The sequence below is a fragment of the Patella vulgata genome, chromosome 1, assembly GCF_932274485.2.
Source record: "Patella vulgata chromosome 1, xgPatVulg1.2, whole genome shotgun sequence".
Classification (NCBI taxonomy): domain Eukaryota; kingdom Metazoa; phylum Mollusca; class Gastropoda; family Patellidae; genus Patella; species Patella vulgata.
In genome coordinates, this window is record NC_065879.2 from 19,770,957 (window position 1) to 19,796,111 (window position 25,155).

A 25,155-nucleotide genomic window follows, 5' to 3' on the forward strand; every position below is an offset into this window, starting at 1 on the left:
TGGTAGATGAAAAAGATCATAAGGAACAAAAAAGTAGATCACATTAATAAAGTCCCAAGTCATAGCTTATCCTCTATCCAAGGGAAAGCACTCATAATTGACTTATTTTTTTCTGCTTTTATATCAGTCGAATTGTTTAAAATCTTGTGATAATCCGCACCTCTTGAATAAGTCGTCGAGTTCAATAAATAAAGGAATAAAAAAAGAAATGTTGGATGAGCATGCGAGTGCATTCGTTAATCAAATCGTCTCCAACAACAAAGTCTCGTTAAACAGCATCACATACCGAGATTAGCAAGATGTTGTCTCGCTTTCAATCTCAAGTCTGCTATGCTAGAAGTTTTTGTAGAACGAAAACTACTTTCAGTCTGAGTTGGTAATGACGAATAGTTTAAAGCCGCTAAATGATGGTGATACAGCAACATTGGGTGAATCGGATGCTGGGTTGCTGCGGCTGCGGCTACTGCTGCGGCTGTAGCAGGATGAAGAGGGTAGAAGGGTAAAAAAGGAGAAAATGGTAGACGATCCAGATGTTCTCCACGAACGTTGGGTAGATTTACAAATGGTGAAACACGACATGGGTCTAATGGTGTACCTTGTGAATGCATCAATAAACCAGCTGAAAAATATAATTAAAACAAAAAATTATTCACATAGCAAACAAAGTATTTCTTCCGTTTTGCGCAGAAATAGATTTATTCTCAGGACTAAAATGTCTCATAAGAAGGCCTACTTAGTACTAAATAGCAGGACTTGAACCAGATCATTTTGGTTCCTAAACATATTGTCTAAATTATAAACATGGCAGAACTAGTGCTAGACGATTTTGCGCTCAAGGCCAACTACGTGGTTTTCCGTGAAGGCCCTGACAGTTTCTTATCACTATTTGTCGCTCTGAATGAATAGCCTGTGGATCACGATGGCTAAGTGGGTAAGACGCTGGCTCGCTAGTCTGGAGGTCGGATGTTCGATCCCTGCATTGGCCAAGAAAGTTCATCCAGATTTTCCGGCGTGGCTTCCCTTGTCAGTGATGCAGGACAGCTGTCTAGTCGTTCGGATGGGACGAAAAACCGAGGTCCCGTGTATACATTGGAATGCACGTAAAAGATCCCTTGACAGTTGGAATTCGATATAAGAGTAGGCCGTAGTGCCGCTGTCCGGGCAAATTTTCCCTCATAGCACACTGTATGGCGTATGCCGTCTTCATTTGCCCAGTTCGGAGCAGAACAGTAGGACGTTAAACCCCATTTCATTTCATTGCCTTTTGTAAGACAAAAATCACAATAAAATCACTTTATAGAACGGTGGTCAACTGTAAAGTATGTGATTGTTTAACACGTGGCTGACGCAATCAACAATAACGAAAGCCAAATAGAACAAAAGTATATAAGCATTAATGGTACAGGGTGGTCCGTTTTCCACGCGCGTTTTCGCTAGTTACATGGAAATGGCCCCATTACATTTGCAATTGCAACGCGCGCGGAATCGCCGCAAAAACCAGCACATGGAAAAAGGGCCTTAAATGGGTGTTGACGAGACCAACCCCCCCATTCAATAACGACTAAGCTCATCTAGCTATGAATTTGGTCATGACGAGGGGACCGGGGGGGGGGGCGAATGTTTAGCATGCGCGCGCTGTATCATAAGGCCTGATATTGAGTCAACTGGCGTGGTTTCGAATCCCCGGTTGTACGTGACAAGGAGTAGGGTTGCCTGTCCAACCTCGTGGGTTTTCTCCGGGTCCTCCGGTTTCCTCCCACTGCTAAAGACCCCTACGCGCAAGCAAATTATTGAAATAAAATTAAAACCATGTGTTAGTCCCGAAATGACCTAGTTTGTGTCACGTGGACGTTAAACCCCATTTCTCTCTCGAACGACTAGACCTGACTATTCTTCACATTGGCATGCACGTAAAAGATCCCTTGGCAGTTGGAATTCGGCATAAGAGCAGACCATAGTGCCTTCATAGCACACTCCCTACCAATAGACCTAGCCCTTACCAATAGTCACAGCCAATAGATCTAGCTCTAACGGCTAGACTGCCAGGTCTACAGTGACTTCACCATAAACTTATTTATACCCAAAGCTTTTAAAGGAAGGGAAGCTGTTGGTCGGTGTCGGTAAATCTGCCAGACATCGGGAGTCGAGTAATATAATGTGTGAATATAATATGAGTGTACGTGATGAAAGGACTAATAGACGACTTTTATTATACCATTAATCACTGGCTTTCCCCTGGCTTTCTATAATTGCTATGTCGGCGTCTGTTTACTTTTCTCGTCCGTCTCAAAGTAAGAGCAAGCGAATGACCAGCAATCCTCGGTAAATTGAGCGAACGTTATTGGTGTTTCGAATGCAATTATCCTCTGTGACATTCCGTTATGTTTGACTAATCACGGCAATGACTTTTCATTAAGGCCCGCGTGTTGAATCAAGCGGTATTTCAAAATAAAGACGTCCCAAAAACCGTTAAACGAGAGGCCAGCGAGGTCGTGTTACAAATGAAGACAATTTAAAAAGATGACCTCTTGCAGTTTGAACCGAGGAAATCTAATATTTATCTTAAATCATTAATCATTTTAAAGATACAATGAATTGAGAGAATGGTGAAGCGGAACGGGACATTTGTAAACAAATTTTTATGAGTTGTTGTTAACTAGTGGAGTCGTCGCGTAGTAATTGGTTTATTCTATGTATAACGCACAACCAAACCCATCCCTCTCAACTCAAATAACACTCCGCCGGTCCAATTGTCCCGAGTTCATCTCCCCGATTGCTTCGACCTCGAATTAAAGACGACGCAGGCCAGCCCATGTCAACCCCACAATTACAGAAAGCAAATTGGAAAATTTTCTCGGGATTATTAGTGTTTGGTATCTGTTGAGGATACGTTATTTATGACTTAACGCTTGTTTGCGGGAGAAAATTTGATTTAGTAAAATAAACAAGCATGAATATAGGAGACGTTTTTATTCATTTCTTGCTGTTTGAGATACGAAATTTGATCATAGAATCGGCCGCCAATCTTTTTGTGTGGAAAATGATTTTTAACACGGCAAATAAAGGCTGTAATTTGTTGGTTTTTAGTTTATTTTAGCTCATTAATGACATTATTAATTGATGTCATCTTTATGAAAGGAGTAATTTACGCGATTAGATTTCGGTTGAAATGGGCGAGTTTTTATAATCAAGTTACTAACTTTATATATTTGAATGTCTCGATGGATTGGAGAATAACTTGAAAGAAGTTTTAGAATTAATCACCAACTTGGTTAGAAATTATCCAGACGGAATGTGATTAGCGAAAGTTGTAATTCTTCAATTCTAAACACAATTAGAATATCGCAACATCGAATGAACATTCACTAATAATTTAAATTGGTATTTGGTAATGGAAGAATATTTTGAATTTGCTAAAATAACTCAAAAGAAAAAAAATTCATTTAGTCAAGGAGTTAGGGTTTGGTTCGGGTTGTTTTGGGGTATCTTTTTTTGTTGTTGTTGCTTTTGTTCATTTCTGTCGTTTTGGATATAATCAGCCTTTTATATCACCATTTATTTTAATATTATCTCCTTATTTAATCATCTATGTATTATTGCCCCTTCCCCACCATTGTTCCCTTGGCAACCGATTGGTTCAGTGGGGTTCAGTGCCCTCCTCGTCGTGACTCACACTGGGATACGCCCCTTTTGATCAGGTGGTGGTGGGGTGGCGGGAACAACTCCCTGTAGTAACTAGTCCTTTTTTGAAAATAAAGATATATTTAAAATATATGTCTGTTTTAATTTGTTATTTTTATATTACAAATGTTTTTACTGCGTTATATGTATGTTTTATAAATATGTTTGTAAACATTGATGTGATATGAATATGATATTGTAACTTGTACCACGCCTCTGGACACTTGAGTGAAGGATGTGCAAGTGTTGTTGACGGAAAAGAATTAATACTTCTAGCGCTCTTATTTGTCTGAAATTTAAGAGAGAGGGAGAGAGAGAGAGACGTGGCTTCCTCAAGAACAAAAATATGTAAGATACTTTTTGGCGCCTCGACACGGATACTTATGCGGTCTATTTTACTAAGTTATTTTAAGTTATGAAACAAGGTGATGAAACTAAAATATTTTTAATAATTATACCGAGTACATGTACATAATTTTAATGTTGTTACGTATGTTTAATCAGAAATATAAATCTTGGGGAATATGGGTATTGTAGCCCAAGTGCAAAGATTTGTGCCCCTTCACACCTACTCACAGGAGGGTGGGAAGCGGTCTGTCCCTAACTGTACTTTTTTGGGAAGGACACTCTTTGATTAAAGATATCTCAACACTGCTTACTGTCGAACAATATGCTTGATATAGCATATGTATTCAGAGCTAGACTTAGAAGGGGATGACTTGGTGGCACCAGTTTGTGTGAGCGTGTTGCAAGGGTCCCAGTGACATCTAGGGGACCCATATAAGCTTAATCTGGCCCTGTGTCTACTGTGTTAGTTTTTTTGTTAAGGGCAGTCAACGGTAGTGGGGGATGGGTGGGCAAACTGAAGATGCGCCCCTATCTAGTACGCAAAGGGATAGCAGTGACCATAATTCTGAATACGGTCCCTTAACATAGAGAACCATCTTTGTTCTTTCACACATCGTCGGTTAAGTGTCAAAAGGGTGTATCTCGGGAAATTAGTCAAATACACTCTTTTTTTGCATTTTTAAAATCTCCCAAATAATATGCACATTTCTATCTAAGCTGTGTACATGGGTATCGTGTGTCCAAATGTTGTATCTCGATTTGTGGAAATTTTGAAATGAAAAAGGTTATATTTCTTAATCTTTAGAAATCCTTAGATACATCCTTTTGACACTTCACCGACGCCATACAGCCCCCACCCCCGCCCCCCTATCACCGTTCACCCTTTACCCCATCACCCCGCTAACCGGTGCAACTGTGCATGTTGACAACATTGATATGGGTTTCCCGATGGTTGACCCCCGGCGCCTTTCAAGAATTAAAGAGACGAGAGAAAATAAAAGAATAAATGAAGGAGAGTGAGTAAAAGGTTAAACGATAAATAGGAAGACTAATGAAATGTAGATTGTAAAATGAACCCTTGCTTAAAGAATCGACAAGTCTGTCAGTTAGACGCTATACATATAACAAACGTGACGTTGGACGCCATTGTTCCTTAATTAAGAGAGCCGTGTTGAAATACTGAATACGCTGGACTTTAAGTTAATTTCATCAGTTTTCTTTCCACCCTTCTCTTCTCTAGAATACGTTATGGCTCGCGTCTCTCGTTCCTCGGATTGGAACCAAATTAAATAAAGATGAACTGTTTTGCGTTAATTTAGGAAATCGTCCCACTAGGGACGTACGAGCACATCACCGCTTTTCAAAATGGAGTAAATCTGTTGACTGCGGTATCGCCAATTAGCCAAATATACTCTCCAAATTAAATTAATTAGAACTCCTCGCCCGTCGAATGCATAACAGAGGGTTAATAGAGGTCGAACGGCCTTTGACGGTTTCTCGAGACCTAATGTGATTAATTTAGTGAAATATTCATTAAAACAGTATCCAATTTGTATTGAGTTAAGATTTTATTGGAGCTGTGAAGAAATCGGGGTGAAATAATGATATCTTTTTAGAGAATGTTCTCGGAGAGTCGGGTCAGGATTTCAAGTGATTGATTCACCAGCTATAGTCACACCGGTTAAAGCTGAAGTACTTTATTTTTATTTCTAGTCGGACTTATTGGTCTTTTTAAAGCTATTTTCTTTCTCCTCTTTTGTTAAATGTGCACGTAAAAGAACCCTTAAACAGGAGAGTCATTTCTAGTCTAGTTTAGCGGACACCAAGCTGAATTTCAGTTCTCTGGGAAACTCATTTTAAAGGGACAATAACACTCTTGCTGGCTTGAAAGCTCCAGAAAATAAATAATATCTCTATCTAAGTACTAGATGTTTAAGTGTCCTACCTGTTGTGTAAATTATCCATTACATCCTATTTTACTTGTCCGGAGGGTTCGAAAATATTTTTAAATCGAAGTTTCATTTGAAAAGGTTTACGTTAGACGTTTCAAACCATTATGTTGAATTTTTCAAAATTTTTAAATAAGGTGTGTTAAGATGAAATTTGTATCATCAATTAATTGGAATATTGTAAAATAGTACAATTTGTTGACCAGAATAAAGATTGGGACATATTATTCAGTTACACCAAGAGTGGTATTGAGCCTTTAAGAAATCTTGTTTCCTGTTTCTTCCTCCAGAAACAACTAATTCAAAAGAAAAAAACCCACTTTCTTCCTCCCCTCAAAGAGTCTTACTTCCAAATTTGCATGTTTTAAAATTTTAAACAAATTCAATTTATCTTGAATCATTATACTAAATGTCGAATATGTATATTGATTTAGAAATCTAACAGTATTGCCCATTGTTTACCGTGCTGTAACAAAAGCTATTTCGGTAACCTATTCCTAACAAGTTTTAACTCCTTGCAAAGACTGGATGTTTTATATATATGTATAAATTAAAAACAATACTGCTAATTAATAACTCATGTCCTATATAAATAAGTTCATGACTTCTAGGAATTATATCTTAGCATTATAGTGTAATGTTGTAAACGTTGTTTGTTGGGAATATTTTTGTCTACACGTCATTGGGTCATTCTTAGATAACTTCATAACCCGCCTTTCAAACCAGTTTTACTGTTGTGAAAGTTTTTTTCGTAAAAATATTACGTTATGTTTCTGTAAACACATCCTGTTTTTTTAGCCAGGAGCGTGCTGACATTACATATATTCATGCACAGGGGTGTATAGTATTCCACAATGTACGCCTTTTTCCTCAATGTGCCTTCTCTTCCTCTTCACATACCTGCCTCCTGTCACGTGCCCCGCATATGTTTTTATAAGGTGATGACAATATCCTTCGATTGTAATCAATTGTAATCAAGTTGAACATTATTGTACTCAAGTTGAACACAAGTGTAATTAAGTTGAACATTGCTCGTTAGTTCACCATTGTTGTGACTAAGTCTTCAACACTTGTGTTTTTGCAGTAGTAGTAGTTCTTGGTGTTAAACGTCTGCTTCCACATAAGTGATATCGCAGACAATGTGTTTTTGCAATTTTGAATATCTACTTTATACTAACTTTTTACGCAGGCGCAGTGGTAATGTTTATGTTCTGACAACATAGACATTACCACTGCGCCTGCGTAAATTGTAATAAAGTTGAACATTATTGTAATCAAGTTGAATTTTATTGTAATCAAGTGCTCGTTAGTTCATCATTGTTGTGACTAAGTCTTCAACACTTGTGTTTTTGCAATTTTGAATATCTCTACTTTATACTAACTTTTTTTAAGCAGGCGCAGTGGTAATGTTTATGTTCTGAGAATTGGACACTGTCGAAATATGTGAAATTTACAAGAGAATACTGGACTCTATGCGTTAAGGCTAGACAAAGAAAGTAAAGGGATGACAATTCCAGGTATGTCGTTAAGTTTTAACCATATTAATTAAAAATTGAAATGAAATGAAATGAAATGGAGTTTAACGTCCTACTGTTCTGCTCCTAACCTGGGCTAATGAAGACGGGCATACGCCATACAGTGTGCTATGAGGGAAATTTTGCCCGGACAGCGGCGCTACGGCCTACTCTTATATCGAATTCCAACTGCCAAGGGATCTTTTACGTGCACGCCAATGTGTACACGGGACCTCGGTTTTTCGTCCCATCCGAACGACTAGACAGCTTTCTTTGTCAACCCCTCCGTCCTGAATAATTAAAAATTGAAGAAACAGCAAGCAATTTTTGAGTTCGAGTCTCAGCTGGAACAGAGGTAATTTAAGCGAAGTACGACTTTAATCTTGATCGTTGATAGGCCTACCTTGATTACTAGTTGTTGTTCTTGGTGATATGGCAGGGTGATATGGCAGACAATTCTTATTTTTACTATGTTAGCGCACGCGTCTTTCCTGTGGGAGGAAACCGGAGTACCCGCATGCGCTCACACCAGGGATCGAAACCACAACAGAAAGCCAGAGGTGACCAGTCAGGTGGAGATCGAAGCGTGACACTCTAGACCGCTAGGCCATCCCAACCCCCATCTTGATTAGTTAAACATATTGTTATTTATAGTAAGTGCAGGGGGACCTCACCACACACAAACAATAACACAAGACAAACCTATGGACAGGGCCATCTTCAATAGAAGGCTTGATCTCGCTTTAACTACGTACATCTTATCAAGGTGTTGTGAAACTAGCAGTCGTTGCTTTAGGAACATGGGACAGAACACAATATACAGACATCAGAAACAACAAACGCACATATCATATCAAGTGAATGGATAAAAGACAAAAAATAAAATAAAAAAAAATTAAATGTCTTTTCTAACGAAATGTATTTTGTTAGGTAAGCAACATTAATTCGATTTAAAAATAATTAACTGATATAATATGGTACCCTTGAGAAAAGCACTTAATATTTGTTCGCTTGTTTTTTTACAATAATCATTCAGTATTTGTATGTGATGTCTTTTCGACATTTTGTTTTTACATTTTACAGTTCCGTCGTTTCTCCAAATCTGTTTAAGAAGAATAATTAGACGATAATCGCACGGACTTGGTTTTTGTGTACAAGACACTGGCGTCGAAATATATCTACACCGTACACGTATAAAATATCGAAATAATATGGTAGCACGTCTCTCTGTTGATTCATATTTTGATACATAAATTTATTTTCCCTCGCAAATATACAAGAACCCTGACTGTCTGCTAATGCATTATTATGTTTTGTTGTTTTTAAATGATTTTAATTTTTGGGCCATCTTCATTTGTTTGTGATAAATGAAATGAAATGCGGTTTAGCGTCCTGCTTTACTGTATCAGCCGGGCTAATGAAGACAGGTATACGCCATGCAGTGTTAGGAGGGGCATATTGTCAGTATCACATTACATTTCCGGTTCCGATTATGTTGAAATACTATATCTATTAGAGCCGCTGTGGCTCGGTGAATAAGACCTTGACTCGGTCCCGGTGTTGGCCGGGAAAGTTCATCGGGATTTTCCGGCGTGGCTCTCCCTTGACAGTGGTTCGCATGAGACGAAAAACCGAGGTCCCATGTACACATTGGCGTGCACTTAAAAGAACCTCTGGCTGTTGGAATTCGATATAAGAGTAGGCCGTAGCGCCGCTCTCCAGGAAAAATTCCCATCATAGCGCACACCAAGATGTATGCCCGTCTTCATTATACCAGTCGAAGCAGAACAATATGACGTTAAATCCCATTTCATTTCATTTCATTTCACCATATCTATGACTTACCCTTCTGCATCTGACTCTCGTGTTTGCGACATTTTGCGCGCCTGTTCTGGAACCAGACCTGAAGGCATGAAAAAAAACACGGGCTGACTTAATGTTTAAACAAACAGAAAACTTGGTGATAATTCATTTAGAACGTTTCCACTCATCACATAAAATACGCTGATTTAATTACACCGTGTTTTTCTTTCTCATTTGCTTGTTTGCTTGATTCTTAAGACTTCTTCGGCATCATTTCTTAAATCACATTAAGCCATTTTGAAGGAAATTTTCAACACCTTTTCATTGGTCAATAACGCTACAACTTGAGAAGGGTCGTCTGCTTAAAGTGAAGTTCGCGCCTATGTTCTGCCCGAGGGAGGCCTGGCATTAAATTAAGCCTCGGGTTAACTTATTTGGATACAATTTGTAAGCGTTAATTAAACCAAGTTAGCTGTAATGGCGAGAGGTGGCGCTATTTATCAAGGAATTACTTTCTATTAAATAATTCACTTTAATATAATGGTTCTCTTGGTCCATTTTAAGATATTTATTTTGGGATGACTCTGGCGAAGACGTGTGTGCGTAGGCCCGCGTGTCACTAATTACAACACGTACAATAATATTTTAGGAGAAAAAAGATGCTTTAATGATTTTCCAATTAATAATTTGTTGTTTTGTAAGTTAAAAACACTCATATGGATATACTGCTTCTTAATTTATTAACATGCTACATACAGGTATCTTTATAAAGCAAATAAATAAATTCAGAAGTAGTATATCCATATAAGTGTTTTTAATTTGTGAAATCTATTTCTATATGTATTATAAGGATTATGTTTTATGGGTTGTTTTTATGACTAAAGTATTTACAAGGAATATTCACCAATTCATAAGAACAGACATATTCAAAGGTGACTACTCTCACCAATTCGTAAAAAAACGCCCTTGTTTCTTTAAAATCGCTAATTGCCATTTGTATTTTTCGGAAAATGTCTAAATATCACGCACGAATATACGCTAAAATTGATTATTCAACATTTAATTAAGAAAACAAAATCAAAATATCAACGACATATATATAATCTTATAATTACTAAATGCCATTGAAAGAAGACATATCTACCGACCTGGATTCAGTTATATTATAGAAGGGTTTAAAGTAGCTAAGTCTCGAACTCGGTATCACCCAAAGTCTTCGACATTGGAAACATTAATTTTTTGTCAATTTAAATTAACATTGATGTTGTGGTCTTACCGGAAAAAGATGGGCTTCTGATATCCAATATTTAAGACCAAAAAAAAACCATTTCACCATTGGTACACGAATCGTGTACCATATTGCGCTTCAGCGCCATTTGTAACAAGGGGCTCGAAGAACGGAGCTAGACATATTCCACAAGTCATGTCAAACGGTGACGTCATATTCTTATCTGGAGAGCATGTGCATTAACCAAACGCTAGATATTGCCATTCGATTGAGACTTCTGGCGTATTTCGCCGAACATAACTGATTAGAAATTACAGTAAAACAGAAACGATTTAAAGTAAGTCAGTTTATATACATTCATATTAAATTATGGTGCGTTGCGACCCATTTGTGTCAATTTCTAGGTCCCAAATGATAGCGATTAGGTCCGTTAATGTTCTACTTTTCAGCGCCTACCGAGTTGAGTTCATACGTGTATTAAAGTATATGTATATCTAAAATATTGTCTTATTTTAATAAATCAACGCACAAAAAAGTATAGAGAAAGAGTTTGAAAAAATGGAAGATCTTTAATTTTCCAATATTCGTCCTGACGAGTCCTACAAGAGTTCCTAATGTAATATCTAATTATCAGTCGATTAAATTTACATCAATTTCACCGTCTGTAGAAAATAAGGCTAATAGTTTGGTCAAATGTGTTTCAGGATGTATTTAAAAATGAATTCAAACCCTGGCTGTATATTAGAAGAAGGGAGTCGTGGACTCGTGGTGGCTCAGTGAGTAAGATGTTGACTCGCTGACCTGTGTTCGATCCCGGTGTTGGTCGAGAAACGTCCATCGGGGCCTGGGGAGGGACAATGTATAGTCGTTCGGATAGGACGGAACATCGAGGTCCCGTGTACCAATTGACATGCACGTAAAAGAATCCTGACAGTTGGAATTCGATATAAGAATAAGCCGTAGCGCCGCTGTCCTGGCAAAATTCCCCTCATTGCACATTGTATCCCAGTCTTCATTAGCCCAGCGAACATGCGGCGGGACGATTTACCCAATACTACCCAATCACCTTGTTGGGCTTTGAAGTTTGTTTCCAAAACAAAGAAGAGTTTTAAAAGAAGTTAACAAAGATTTAAAAATGCATTAAAATAAAATCTGTTTATAAAATAAACAGCCAAACATACAAATAAAATAATATTTTAGAGGTTGATTTAAAAATGTTCATTTAACGGTCTCGTGGCCTACTCAAAAGTCTTCTTCTACTATATTTTTCTTCATCCTGGTGATTTTAGTATTATAACACTCTGTCTACAAGTGCACACGTTCCTGTAAAAATTCATTTAGGTATAATATGTCAGGAAAGCACACGAATTTATCTTTATATCTATCTTTTAATGACTTATTAACGCGTATTCTTTGTCTTTTAAATGATTCCGGTTCCAAACCAGTCGCCCTTGAAAAAACCCCTCTTGTCAAAATTTCACCGATTCTTCGAATATTGTCACTTTTGAACAAATTTTAAGTATTCTACGGTATATATCCACAGGTGACGATGTCGCGGCGATGTCATTACCATCTAAATGAATAGACACGGTGACCAGTTTCCTCCCACATATGCATATGTTTATATTTATTTTTTCATGTCAACGATTAAGTTATTGCATATATACTTAATGGACGATGTTTTATTTTAAAATTAACGAAATTGCATATGTTTATTACAATGCACATGTTTATCACAAATGTGTAATACTCTACTCGTATATACATTCCACCTGACTTAACAATTAATCAATGGGGTTAAGATTGTTGATTGGGTAATCAAATTCTGGTTTATTTATATTATCAAAGAAACCGACAGAGCTGTAACAGGCCGCAAATGATAGTTTTGATGAACTGAGAAGTGTCGCGTCGAGAGTTATACACTGGAAAGAAACATGTGCAATTTCGTTAATTTTAAAATAACACATCGTGCAGTAAGTAAATACGCAATAACTTAATAGTTGATATGAAAAAATGAATATAAACATTATGCAGTAGTTTTGTTAAAGCATTAACAATCGACACTAACTAGGTAATTTAGGGACTAACATAATAGTTCAATATTAAACCATTAACTCCCTTGCGCGAAGGTGTGTTTAACAGTGAGATGAAACCGGGGGACCCGAGAAAACCCACTTTGTTTGACAGACGACCTTATCAAGCGGTAAGAGACATATGGGTCATTTTGGGAATAAAATATGGTATATCGTCATACTTGTTTTTCTTATTTTAAGTTTGTCGTCTTGGAAACCTACCGCAAAGCCAAAGAAGGTGATTAAACCGAGTAGCAATCTAAAATCAATTTACCGGTTGTAAAGGGAGATAACTGGGTAAACATTTCAATTTTCTGCAAAATATCGAATATTCGTTGCAGTAATTATACTAATGTGCTGTTATTTGACAATATTATGCTGTTATTTGATCATATTGTGTAGTATTTGATGAGTATTTGGTAGTATTAGGTTATTATAGGCTTGTTTGGGGTGGTATAGGGAGGCAAATGGAACAGCCAGACATGGTTATCGCATATGAAGTATATTTCCCGCGATATAACTCTCTATTTATGAAAAAAAATCAAATGATATGTCAATTTTGCATCATTATGTTGTAATATTGGGTAGTATGTGGTGATATTGAGGTGGTATCGGGGTGGTATTTGGTGGTATTGGGTAGTATTGGGTAGTATTGGGTAAATCGTCCCACCCGCGAACATGTATTTACTGAACGACATTTTCAGTTCATTCTTTAATTGTCGTTGTCATTGGAGAAATAAAAAAACATGGCAGAAAACATTAAAAGGTGATTAATTTTCTCAGTTAATCTCTGATGACATCAATAAAAAAAATATATCTTATAACAGAAAATATCCAAGTTCGGAAGAATTCATATAAAATGATTATTTTGTGTTAAATTAGTTTATAATTATCTTACAGACGTTAAAAAAGGCACACACGCACTTTTGATATTCGCACTGGTCTGTTAGAAATAATTTTCAATTTGTCTATAGGCTAACAGTTCATGTCTCTGTGTGTGCGATTTGCTTTTTTCGGAAAATATATACATTTTCACGGACAAATCCACGGTAAAATGTACTCTGATTGATTATTTAATTAGTAAAATATCAAAATATGAACGTATGGATAATGACCCGGCTTGGATTCAACCAGTTTAAACTACGCCCGTCAGATCCCTCCGCTACCAATAAAAGATTATAGTTTGCAAGTGATTTATATTGCTAAAAATGGTACATCGGGGCTTAAATGTCTCTGCGCGTGATTTGCTTAAGAAATCAAAATATTAACACTAGATAATCTACTGACTTGGACTCAATTGAATTAAAACGAGACCCAACAAAGCACACACGCACTTTCGAGATCGGTTAAAATATTTTTCCATTTGTCTAATTTTTTTGCGCGCCATTTGATTTTTCGGAAAATGTAAAGTTTTCCACTGCTTAACTCTAAGATGTACATAAATTGATTATTTTTTAAATAACCGTTAATTGAAGCGGCATTGGGTAACATTAGATAAAGAGCTGACAGTTTCTCGCTATAATAGTTTTTAAAAAATAGATAATGAAAAGGGAATATGTTGAAAATTTCAGTCAGATTACTTAAATCTGGGCCTAGCTGTCGGCGATACAATTATAGACTAGCCTCGATTATCATTGCTATTGTTGTTACGATAATAAACAGTCTCGATTATAAATTTTACGGTAACCGCATCAACCGCAAAACGTATTTAAATCTACTAAATATCGGACCAATCAGGCGGCATCAAGAGATGACTATGGTCTTGTCATGTTAATTAATGTCTAATTAATAATTTATATAACATTTAAGGCCTAAAGAAAGACCCGCAATAGGCAGATTTAGTTCTTGCATAATGCCTGTTTAAGAAAACAAAACCAGCGGTAAATAATGCCCGATTCAATCTGATTTCAACGAAAACCCTACTTGGCGCTGACTCGTGTTGCCAATATCTTATCGTGTGCAGTGGATGTCCAATGTTGACAAATATTCAATACATCATATCTGTGTATATATTGAACGGGGTAATTGAACCAATTTTTGAGTGGTATTCCTTTGGTGTAGATTACATGTCAAGGAACTCCTCAATCCCTCTAATAACGGTCCAGCCTGGAAAAGCCGCTGTCGGGTCACAATTTCGCTCATATAGCACATAGCACGTTGCATGGCGTGTAATAACCGACTTTAATAGTCCGGTCGGGGCAGACAAGTAGGACGTTAAAGGAGCTAAGGCTCTAACCCAATATTTTCCATAATATTCGAATTTAAAACCACGAATTAGAATTCAATATTGGCCAATCTCAATCCATATTGATGTTTTTATCTTCAGGTGAAAATAAAGGATCCTAATATCCAATGAACATATTATAATCAGTACACGGATCATGTATTCTATCGTTTCGGATGCTATTTTGTAAGGAAAACAAATAAAAACATATCCTACAAGACAATGTGGAAGTAATTAGTAAAGACTGATTGATAAACGACAAAATAGTAAAAACAAAAAACACGAGTAGAATGGACTAAGGGTGTAAACTACTGCTGTTAAATTTGAAATGTTCACGTATTTCACCGAACATAATTGATTATAAATCACTTTGCATAAATTCATATTACATTAATCTTTGCTTTTAGAACCATTTTCGTCGATATCAAGAAAAATAGAGCCATACGTCCTTTAAACCTCATTTCATTTCATATATAAATCCCAATTTGGTAGCTATAGAGGCCTATCTTTCGAATGGGACGAATCCAGTGGCGTACAGAGACCGAGTACAAGGGGCGAAGGTATCCAATCAAAGTTTATTTCATCTATTTTACATATATTATTATGTCTGCGATATCACTTCGGTGGAAGCGGACGTTAAACAAAGCTAATTCACACACACTTTTCACGAGGGGTCCAGAAATGCGGAGAATTTTAAGTTTAATTTCGTGTTCTCATGATAGGCCTATATTTTATCCATATACATGCAATTAGGGGTGAAAATGATCGACTGTTAGAACAAAGTTGTGGCCCTTTTCATCACGATTTTAACATGGCCCTTGGAAAATGTCTATACAACCACTCCTATTATTGCGTAACTAAACGCCTGCTTTTTGCCTCATAAACAAATTATCGATAATATCTGATACGAAATCATTTTGATGATATTTGGTCTAAAATCGTTAAATCTAATAATATTTATAATCCGGCCTATTAAAGTTACCGTATTAAAATCATCTTCATAGCCATATCCCTCTACATTATTAATAATTCCGCCATTACTTTCCCTAAAAGCTATCCACATCGTACGTGAGCTTCTTCCCAATTTTGAATTAAGTTAAAGAAGAAATGCGTCTTTCTTTTATTAAGAATTTAGCCAATGAACGTTGTTTATATGATCTCGGAAGGAAACCGAAGATGTTACATGGAACGTTTGATCTCACCGTCACCTCGTACGAACGGTTACCATGGCCTCACGTGACGGAACAATGGCGGATAAAGATGGCGGTATCGTTTGCCGTTCTTGTGTGCGTTTCTTCCTTCTTCAGTTTATCCGTGAGATTACGAGAATATGAGACTTTTGAACTTTTTGCATTAGGTTTAGATCGGCAATTACCGAAATTGGCGTTTTTACTTTCCAATATTGTATCATTTCTTCCTCAATTAACATGTAAATGCCGGACGTGATGCGAGGGAATGTCTTGGTATCTAGCCAAACTTTCTTTCTCCGAGTCGAGTAAAATTTCTATAGACCTAGTGGAGTTATGTCGTGCGGTCAGAAGAACAAAAACAGCAGTGTAGGCCTACAAGTAATTAAGATTTGATTAGAAAATTTTCTAGCAAGAAAAAACAAGTGTTGGTCTCAGACACAACATGTACCGTACATAATTTTGTCTTAAACACTGATGTGGGGGTAACGATAATTTGTTTTAAAAAGCGTTCTTTGTGTATTTTCTTCTGAACGCAAAGGTAGACATTTTCAGTTTCTTCTCATAACTTACATGTATTTCGTTTTTTTCAAAAATAACCAATTTTAAGAGTTATTCCTTCCCCTTTATAACGTTATACTCGAAGAGCTATTTTCCCCTTTTATAACGTCATACTTTGCGAATTATTCCTTCTCGTTTATAACGTTTTACTTAAAGAGTTACCCTTTCCCTTTAACTTCAAACTTTGTACCCCTTCGCGTTTATAACGTCATACTTTATAAATGAGCCATGTCTTCTCTTTTATAACAGCATACTCTTAAGAGCTAGCTTTTCCCCTTTATAACGTCACACTTTAAGAGTTATTCCTTCACATTATAAAGTCATACTAAGATGTATCTCTTCTCCTTTATAACGTGACACTTGTCTTCACCATCTGGAAACGCCAACGGTTCTATGGGGTTTACGCCAATGGTACATGGGACCTTCCGAACGATAGACGCTGTTTCTCATCCGGCCCACTGAGAAGGGGAGACCAGTCAAGAAAATAGCTATAATATAGTATATAGCCTTAAAAATATTTGATAGTAATAATACAGCCTTAAAAATATTTGATAGTAATAATACAGTTACAACTTAATCGGCCAACAGCGGCATCTATCGCAGTAGAGCGCATTTCTCACACAGCCACTGAGGCTCCCAAATGCTGTGCAATGTTTCGCGATGTATTACCATATTAGTTGTATGTTTCTAGTAAATAAAACTCAATTTAAAGGAGCTAAATCGCTAACATTTGGGACCTAGAAATTGACAAAAGTGGGTCGCAACGCATATAATACTGTAATATGAATGTATATAAACTGATTTACATTCAATGGTTTCCATTTTTACTCCAATTTCAAATCAGTTATGTTCGGCGAAATAAGCCAGCAGTCTCAAGCAAGTGCAAATTTCTAGCGTCTGGTTATTCCAGTCTACATACGCCTCGTCCCTCGAGTCTCTTGATACAACTGGGACTGAAGCGCATTATGGTACACGATTCGTGTACCAATGGTAAAATGTTTATTTTGTCTTAAATATTGAATTTCAAAAGCCCATCTTTTTCCGGTAAGATCACAACATGAACGTTGATTTAATTTGACAAATAAATCGTGTTTTCAATGTTGAAGATTTTGGATGATATTGAGTTAGAGACTTAGCTACTTTAAGAATCCACCACCCCACCAAAATGTTTCGTAATGTTTCGCGATCTATTGCTATATTGACTTTGTGTTTCTAGTTAAACATACATTATGCAAGAGTTTAATCTGCCTATTGCAGGTCTTTCTTTAAGCCTGAAATGTTATCTAATTTATTAATTGCACATTAATTAACTAATGTTAATTTTGTGAATGGTAATCAAACGTAATAGTGGATAATCGAGACTTTGGTTTCTTTTTTATCGTACCGACTTTAGTAATGATGATCGAGGCTAGCCTAAAATTCAAAAGCTAATATCTCGGTTCAGAGTGGAGCGATTTGACTACTGAAATTTTTAACATATTCTGTTTTCATTATCTATTTTTTTAACTATTGTAGCGAGAACAGTCAACTCTTTATCCTATCTCCCATAATGCCCCCCCCCCCTCCAAAAATAAATAAATAAATAAATAAATGGGAAAGAAATGAAATGGGGTTAAGGTCCTACTGTTCTGCACCGATTGGGCTAATGGAGGTGGATAAACACAAAATAAATGGGAAAGACATCGACAGGTTATCTAACCATTGTAACGGATTCCAATGCACCTAAAGAGGAGGAAACCATCGCACTTAATTAACACACAACTTGAACAAACTGGAAATAATTTATGTTTTAAATCTGTGAGTGTTGAAACCATCACTCTAAACTCTTCTCCACTGGGAATCAACCTTATTAACTCAACAAATCTTTCATTCAAAATACTGCACACGAGTAATTCAGAAAAAGAATTAATACGTCTAGAAGCTTAGAGAGATTAAGGAAAAGTTTTCGGTATATTTGGAAGAAAATTAACAATATTTCAATTTATATCCTGTGAACCACTTTTCCCAGCTGATGGGTGCGTTATTAAAATTACCATACCAAATTACCATGGAGACCCAAAATTATCCGTAAATAAAGCTGATAATGAAATTTGGTGAAATAGGGGTTAGATCCGCAGCAAAATGCGACTACAGCTTATTACAATTAACAACTATTGGGTCTTTATGTTTTACAGAAGACAATTTAATTTAACATTAAAGCGATAATAGGTTCTTGTAATGAAGTAATAACCAAGACATATTATCAAATCATATATAATTAAAGATCCTCCACCAGGAATTAACTGATCACCTTTTCAACAATGGAAGTTCAGATATTTCCTAGAGATAATTTCTCTACACGATTATGATCGACGAACCATTTGATTAATATACAATTTGTTCTTCTGTTGGCAGTCTCAAGACATCCACTCTGTACATAGGTCATTTTGTGTACGGATTGAGTGGAGTTCAATGTCTCTTCTATAGTGGGATGGGGGTAGGGGTCCGAATGGTTAACGCATGCGCTTTGGATCATAGGGTCTGTCATTTCGTCAAGTGGCGTGGAGAGAGAGATGGGGTTTAACGTCCACTCGACACAAACTAGGTCATTTTCGGGACTAACATATGGTTCAATTTTATTTCCATAATTTGCTTGCGCGTAGGGGTCTTTAGCAGTGGGAGGAAACCGGAGGACCCGGAGAAAACCCACGAGGTTGGACAGGCCACCCTACTCCTTGTCACGTACAACCGGGGATTCGAAGCCACGCCAGTTGACTGAATGACAGACTTTATGATACAGCGCGCACGTGCTAACCATTCAGCCATCCAACCCCCCACGCGCAAGCGGAGTATTGAAAGAAAAATCAACCATATGTTACACCCGAAATGACCTAGTTTATGTCGAGTGGACGGTCTGGTTTGACTGAATTTACTGACCATAAGGCATATTTTGTTTTTGTTGTCCGAGAAAGTTTCCGGAATTGTCCAGAATGGTTTCCCTTTGTCAATTGTACAGGACAGTGGGGCTGGCAACGAAAATCGTCTAGTCGTTCGGATTGTATAGATAAAAACGGAGATCCTGTCTACTCCTTAGCGTACACGTAAAAGAACCCTTGGCAGTTGGAGTTCAGTTGCTGTACAAGCAGAATTTCCCCCACAGAACATTGATTGTATGGCGTATGTCGGTCTTCATTTTCCCGGTTGTAGCCGACAAGTAAGAAGTTATACCCCATTTCAAACATTCGTTCAATTAAGTCGTTCGGATAGGACGAAAAACCAAGGTCCCGTGTATAGATTGACATGCACGTAAAAGAAACCTTGGCAGTTTGAATTCAAAATAAGAGAAGGTCGTATAGCGCTGCTGTCGTTGTTGAGTTAGTTGTATTTTACGTCCGCTTCCACCGAGGTGATATCGCAGACAAGCGCGCTGCTGTCCGAGCTAAATATCCCTTATAGCACACTGCACGGCCGATGCCCGTCTTCATTATCCCAGTCGGTGAAGAAAAGTAGGACAGTAAACCCCATTTCGTTCAATAATGACATTCACCAGCACTCATGCATGAATTTTGCACAAAACTTTGGGTTTAATTTAAATTAGAATAATCGAACAGTCTGGATGATTAATTTAAATATCAAAAAACATTCTATAGAACGCGACACTGTGATTTCTTATAAAAACAAACTCCACTCTATTTTTTTATTTATTTTACAAATCGACATAAAAAGGATAGCAATAGAGATAGATAATTGGTAGACAGATTTTCCACTCGTATAATTCACCAGTTATTGTTGAAAATGGATTTTATATGAAATAATATAACTTTATTGAACTCGTTCATCGCGAGCATATAAGGTACATAATGACAAAAACACTGTCGTGTCACATAACCCATATAATACCTAAATTACATTATTTCGCCGTCTGCTTTATTAGGTTTTTCGCGCCTTTTAGTTTTAGCTATTCGCTCTGTGAGGTGGTAGCTGACTGCATCTATATGTATTTCATGCAAAAACGCGATAAAAAATCACAGACTTCGTATAAGGCATATTAATATAAAATTCATAAAAGTGGCAATGATATTAATTTCAGTAGAAAGCGATATAATACGTTCTTAGCTTGTCATTTAGAATAAAGAGCTAACCGTCATCGCTAGAGATATAATTGTGTTAACGTATTGTCCTAGTGGCGTATGACAAGAGAAAATATCATATTATTCCAATAGCTCATTTTCTAAATTAGATTAAATAACCATATTTGTCTTTGGAGAATGACGGGATACATTAGAATTATTATACATATTAATGGAGAGTTGTGATCTTTTAACTTTTCGTTCCGTATCTCTGTGGCTGCGACGGTCGTGTTTTTGATGCGATTAACACCTTGGTTTAATATCCTTTGAGAAATGTCAAATTTCCACTCGGCTACCAGAAACGACAAACGAAAACATACAAGGACAATAAGGGAAGCGACATACTGACAACTCTGCTAATTTCTAGGGAGCCGTTTCATGTACAAATTGAACAAATGGAAATGAATGCTTGTCCAGGGCTTTGACATCAATTATGATTAAGTTGGCAGTGAGCGGCTAATTTGATATGTTTCTGTTCAAGTTTCCCTGGAGAACGTGTGTTACACGTGTAGTCCTTAATAGTCATTATAAGAATTCTTCCAATATCCTACACAATTTCCATTATATTAATCTTGAACTTCTCATAATGGTAGAGGTGCCCCCACCCCCCGGAAAATAATCCGATTCAGTTGTCATACGAATACAAATATATTCAGTATATGCGATGGAACTCTTCTGAATTTCGAATCTGAACTTAGATAATAGCCATATTTGTTCCCTGAAAATATTTGAATTCAGTTGTAGGAATTCAAGTATTGCGTTATACAGTGGAATTTATCATAATCCGTTTCGGATTTTCGAAACGAAACCCAGGTAGCGGCTAGGGCAAGTAATTCGGCACAGTCTTGGATGGTATCATATATTTACATATGAGCTTAATGTGTAGCTAATATATATCTATCATGATATATTTACTGTTTGTGAATAAATGTCTACCTAATATATAACTGTCATATATATTTACTTGTGGGCAATTGCCTAGCTAATATATACTTGCTATATATTTACTTGCGAATATTGTCTACCTAATATATAATTGTCACATATTTACATATCGTCGGTGAAGTGTCAAAAGGGTGTATCTCGGGAAATTAGTAAAATACACTTTTTTTCATTTTTAAAATCTCCCAATTAATATGCACATTTCTGTCTTAAGCTGTGTATCTCTACGCCAATTAGAACTGTTCTGGGTATCATGTGTCCAAATGTGTCCTAGTGTAGCCGCCAACCATGAACAGACAAACAGGCAAACAAACGACTGTCACAAATATTAGTATAGATTCCAAGTTAGAGACCAATAAACCGTTCACTGAAAGTGGTAGAATGGTGGAAGAATTTCTGTCACAGTGTAAGGAAGCTCGGATCTCAGTGATACGGTCGGTGAAGAGCAGGAAAAAATTCTAGTAAATAAATTTTAACGCGCCCAGGATTAAATCATTATACTTCACGCAGTCTCGGGGATTATTGTTTTTTTGGGTTATCATATATTAACTTATGAGTAATAGTGTCCAGCTATTAAATAAAAATCATATATATACTAAATAATTACCTGAACTCTTGCTTCAGATAGTCCGAGTCTCTGTGACAGTTCTTCTCTCATGAAGGCATCTGGATAATGGGTTTCATCAAATAATCTCTCCAGTTCATTTAACTGCTCTAGGGTGAAATTGGTTCGACTGCGTCTCTGTTTAGTTTTAGGGTGCTCATCATCCTCTCTTCCGTCTTTTATATCTGGAAAATGAATGAATGAATTATGCAAGTCCCTTCTGGAATTGAACTAACATATAAACTTTTTATATCTGTTGTATAATAGTTGGCTACCAATAGTTGAATACCTTTAGTTCTGATTGGGTGGAGGGTGTGTGTGTGTGGGGGGCTATTAGTTTAGATTTCGTATGGTCGTCCAATATGGAATTTATTTACATATATATTCACACCATCGTTAATTTATTGGTTCTAATTAATTTTGTGGACAAGGGAAACATTTTCTTCTTAAACAATACATTAGGTATTTCATATGATGCCGTTAAAGATGCATTATTTAAGAGCTAAATCTGCCTAATGCAGGTCTTTATTTTGGCCTCAAATGTTATATTAATTATTATTTAGACCTTTCTGCACATGACATGCCTATAATCAACCCATTATAGATCATCGGATGGTTGTGTTTTGAACGGATTGAAACACGATCGCCATAAAAATTGTGACTTGTATATTAATAATATAAATTAAAAATGGATAATCGAGACTTTGTTTATTATCGTAACAACGATAGCAATGAAAGTCGAGAGTACGCTATTCCTCCACCCAGAAAAACGTAATTTGATTAAAACATTTGATATAATTCCTTTTTATTATCTATTTATTAACTTTTATCGCGAGAACTGTCAGCTCATTATCTAAATCTTACATAATGCATCTTTAATGATGAAATACCGGTATACCCCCCCCCCTCTCTCTCTCTCTCACGGAAAACAGAGAGTGACTAAAGAGAGGCGAAATGACGGATCAGTTAGTGAAACTATGGGGTAATTAACGTAATGATAATAGCCACAGCCGATCATTGAATTAAAAGTAGCAAATTGTAAGCTGACTATCTCGAACCCCGGTAGAAAATTACTGGGGAAAATTTCTGTTCTAGACTCTTATCATTTCTCCCTAGTAGTAAATTACCCCCTTTCTCTTTATATTAACCTCACTATAGCCTACCCCTTAATTTAACCCTTCATCTCTCACTCGACTAACTAGCAACCTTGTCGTTTAATTGAACTCCAGTCTAAAGAGTTAATGACTGTGTAATTTGAATTATATCGTTGACTGTAGTATGCTCTTTATTATACGCCGATTGATCGGGCGTCATGTAACTGATCATAGCATATTACAGTGAGCAATGATAGTTCTGATCTTAGTCAATTTTCAAATATAATTTTTTTCTTGAAATACAAAGATAAAGTAAAAACCATTTGCTATTTAAATATCATATCCAGATTTTTTTCAATTTTTAGATATAATTATTTTTCTTTTAAATACAAAGATATAGTAAAAACCATACTGCATTTAGATATAATATCCAGATAGTTTATTTACTGTGGAGTGGAATTTAAGGCGAGGAGAAATCAGTTTCGGAATCGTATTTATTTTTTTTATCTATTTATTTTCCTTTAATTTTTAAATTGTTTTAATCTTTAAATTACCTTTTCGATCAAATTATTTAATCATATTTTAAAAGTTGTTTAATAATATTTTTTTTAAAAATTATTTCGGCTTTTTTTTTAAATACTTAGTTAAATAATTTTTTTCCTGGTTTAGTCTAGTACCCTCAGGTCTAACTCACAAATCCGGGGCCTCCAAGCTTTATATAACCTTGTTCCTTATTTCATCTGTGCGGGATATCAAAATGTTTAAAGCCTTCATATTTCTTATTTACATAGAAATGTAATATATATTAAACAGGCATTATGTAAGAGCTCAATCTGCCCATTGTAAGTATTTCTTGTTGCCTTAAATGTTATATAAATTATAAATTAGACATTTATTAATATGACAAGACCATAATCAACCCTCGATGCCATCGGACGGCTCCGATTCTAAGTAGATTAGAACGGTTCGGTCATTTAATGATTTAATTTAAATATGGAGAAGCTAGGCTAAGACTTGAATGACCAGTACGATGATTACGATCAATGCACACATCTTGTCAAAATACAACTATTGATAACTTCGCTCAATATAAGGTAATTTGAATGACATATTTCAATATATTCATTTTGCATTATCTATTTTTGAAATATTATAGCGAGAACGACCAGCTCTTTATCTAAATCTTACATAATGCCCCTTTAATATTAAATGGTTCTCTTTGATTGACTTTTTCACAAGTGTTTCGGCGTTCTCTTTGGCTGTTTGTTGTTTTGTTTTGGGGTGGGGTAATAGAAAGTCCCGTTTGTTACCACATTATATCTATGAGTGACCATTTGTAAACACCTATCATTCCATTGTCGTACTCCATGTTGCCCTAAACATTATTATGAATATTTGGTATTTGAATATTAGACTAAATGAACACAGTAAACGCTGTGTCATCCGTTTAAATCTTTTAACTCCATGAAGCGTGCATTAACGCCATTTAACGTTATTTTATGGCATTTACGTTATTTACAATTAGGCTATTTGACGCCATGTAACGTTCCTGCACGCCATTAAACGTTATTCCAAAGTATTTAATGCAATTAAACGTTATCCATCGCCATTGAAGTAACAATATTGTTATTCATCTATAATAAAATGAAATGGGGTTTAACATCCTACTGTTCTGCTCCAACCACGTCCTATCTTTGCGTGGATTTAAAACATTCTATATTAAGGCCATCAATACAACGTTATGGAATCTTGAAAACCTGAACTTCTTAAATGGTCATGTTTTAACTTGTAATTTCATTATATACTTTTTCCTTCGAGACTTTTAACTTCTGTTGTCAT

The 25,155-nt window shown here is 36.3% G+C and overlaps 1 protein-coding gene across 1 annotated transcript; it reads right to left on the minus strand.

Annotated features, from left to right (window-relative positions):
• Positions 1 to 278: 278 nt before the first annotated feature.
• LOC126811914 (short stature homeobox protein 2-like) lies at positions 279 to 25,155 on the minus strand. Its single transcript, XM_050537974.2, has 6 exons — positions 25,122 to 25,155; positions 22,226 to 22,407; positions 9,338 to 9,395; positions 1,975 to 1,989; positions 546 to 619; positions 279 to 344 (listed from the first exon to the last, which is right to left on the minus strand). The coding sequence occupies exons 1-6, from the start codon at positions 25,153 to 25,155 to the stop codon at positions 279 to 281; spliced, it is 429 nt and encodes a 142-aa protein (XP_050393931.1).